At 54.1% G+C, this 2261-nt stretch overlaps 1 protein-coding gene across 1 annotated transcript in view; it reads left to right on the top strand.

The window, feature by feature from the left end:
• LOC130587339 (lysine-specific demethylase 5C-like) overlaps window positions 1-2261 on the top strand; it is a gene marked incomplete at its 3' end in the record, with an annotated part of 19155 nt that overhangs the window by 4224 nt on the left and 12670 nt on the right. Inside the window, exons 5-8 of the mRNA XM_057388318.1 lie at window positions 5-128; window positions 1277-1458; window positions 1540-1698; window positions 2115-2234. Coding sequence (XP_057244301.1) covers window positions 5-128; window positions 1277-1458; window positions 1540-1698; window positions 2115-2234 — 585 coding nt within the window. The remainder of the gene's footprint in view (window positions 1-4; window positions 129-1276; window positions 1459-1539; window positions 1699-2114; window positions 2235-2261) is intronic.

Genomic DNA, 2261 nt, shown 5'->3' with positions numbered 1-2261 from the left:
ACAGCCCGAGCCCACGGAGGAGGACATTGAGAAGAACCCCGAGCTGAAGAAACTGCAGATTTACGGAGCCGGGCCCAAAATGTTGGGTTTGGGGCTGGTGGCCAAGGATAAGACCCTGCGGAAAAAAGGTATTGGGGTATCCCTCCTCAGGTGGGGAATTGAGGGGTGCAGAGGGTGGCTGGGACCCCCGAATCCTTCTGGGATCCACCTCATCTTTCTGGGATTTTTTTTTTTTTATAAAGTTGTTTTAGGATCCTTTTGGGATATTCCTGAAGTTATTTTGGGACTTCCCAGGTTCTTTCAGGGCCCCCTTTCCCTCTCTCCCCTCCTCCCCCAGTTTTTTTGGGACACACTCCCAGAGCCTTTGAGGATCCCTCCTCGTTCTTTCAAGGACCCTTCCTCATCCCTTTGGCCATCCTCCCACACCCCCGGATTTTATGGGATCTCAGTTGTTTAGGGACAGACCCTCCTATTCTTTGGGACAATTTTTTTGGAACCCCCTCCCCGGTTTTTTTGGACCTCTTTCTTTCCCCAACTTATCTCAGGATAGACATCTGTCCTGAACTTTTCTCCTGCTCATTCTTTTGGGATCCTCTCCCCAGTTTTTTTGGGATCCCCTTCTTTCCTTAGGTTCTTTCAGGACCGACATCTCTCCTGAACTTTTCTCCTCATTCTTTCAGGACACCCTCCCCAGTTTTTTTGGGATCCTTTGTTCTCTACACTCTTTGGAGAATTCCTTGTTTTTTTTAGGGTCAGATCCCCTGTTTTTTGGGACACACCCCCCCCCCCCCCCAATTCTTTAAGAACTTCTTTCTTTTCCAGTTCTATATGGACTTGATTTTTCTTTTGTTCTTTTGGGGTCAGATCCTTCATTCTTTTGGGACAGACACCCCCCCACAGTTTTTTTAGGGAACCCCTTCCCTTCCAGTTCTTTATCAGCCTTCTCCCCCAGTTCTTTTGGGCCTCCCCTCCATTCCTTTGACCCCCTCCTTTATTTTCAGGACCCTTTGCTGCGTTGTTTAGTGACCCCAAATTGCTCAGTGACCCCCTAATGGTTTGCCAACACCCCGAATTGTTCAGTAACGCCAAAAACGTTCTATACCCCCAAAATTGTTCAGTAACCCTTCTATCACCTAGTGACCCCCAATTCCTCATGAATCCCCCAATGCTTTACAACACCCCAAAATGTTCAGTAACACCAAAAACGTTTAATATTCATAAAGTTGTTTAATAACCTTGAATGACCCAGTAACCCCCAATTCCCCCCTCCCCACAGACAAGGACGGCCCTGAGTGTCCCCCCACGGTGGTGGTGAAGGAGGAGCCCCCCGCAGGGGAGCCCCGGGGGTCACCGGTGTCACCTGGGGCTCGGGACGGCCGCGAGGAGCTGCGCCACAGCCCTGAGCCCTGCACCAAAATGACCATGAGGCTGCGCCGAAGCCACAGCAACAGCCAGTTCGTGAGTAGGGGTCTCCCAGAGTGGGGCGGGGCCGTGTCGGAGTGGGACCCCCACCCCAAATTCTCCCTTTTCCATGCCCAGGTGGATTCCTACATCTGCCGGATCTGCTCGAGGGGTGACGAGGATGACAAGCTGCTGCTGTGCGATGGCTGTGATGACAATTATCACATCTTCTGCCTGCTGCCCCCCCTGCCCGAGATCCCCAAGGGCATCTGGCGCTGCCCCAAATGCGTCATGGCGGTGAGAGGGGGCCCAAGGGGCATGGGTGGGGATGTGGGGACACCCTCTGGGACTCTCAGGGTGTCCTGACCCCTTGTGTCGCTTGGTGTCTGGTCCTATCCTGTTCCAAGGGAGCTGGGGCTTTGTGATTTGAGGGATGGGGGCTCCCAAATCTTATCTAGTCATGTCTGAAGGGCTGGGGGGCTTAGGAACTCCCTCATCTGTGGGGTCAGGGACCCCCATGTTAAACCTTACGGGCTGGGAGTCCCCACACCCATCCCTTCTTTCACATCTCATCCCATCTGTGGGGCTGGAGACCCCCAGCTCAGCATTCCAACCCTCCCAGTCCTTCAGGACCCCCAATTTTGTGTGAGGTGTCCCCTGTGCCCCCCGTCTGTGTCTCTGGGGTGCCCCCCTGACTCACCGGTGTCCCCCAGGAGTGCAAGCGGCCCCCGGAGGCGTTTGGCTTTGAGCAGGCTACGAGGGAGTACACGCTGCAGAGCTTCGGGGAGATGGCCGACGCCTTCAAGGCCGACTACTTCAACATGCCTGTCCATGTGAGCCCCCCCAAAATCCTCCTAAAA

The sequence above is a fragment of the Malurus melanocephalus genome, unplaced genomic scaffold (assembly GCF_030028575.1).
Source record: "Malurus melanocephalus ecotype Western Australia unplaced genomic scaffold, MMel_1.1 scaffold_1787, whole genome shotgun sequence".
Lineage (NCBI taxonomy): Eukaryota > Metazoa > Chordata > Aves > Passeriformes > Maluridae > Malurus > Malurus melanocephalus.
This window is presented reverse-complemented; position numbering and strand designations above follow the sequence as displayed.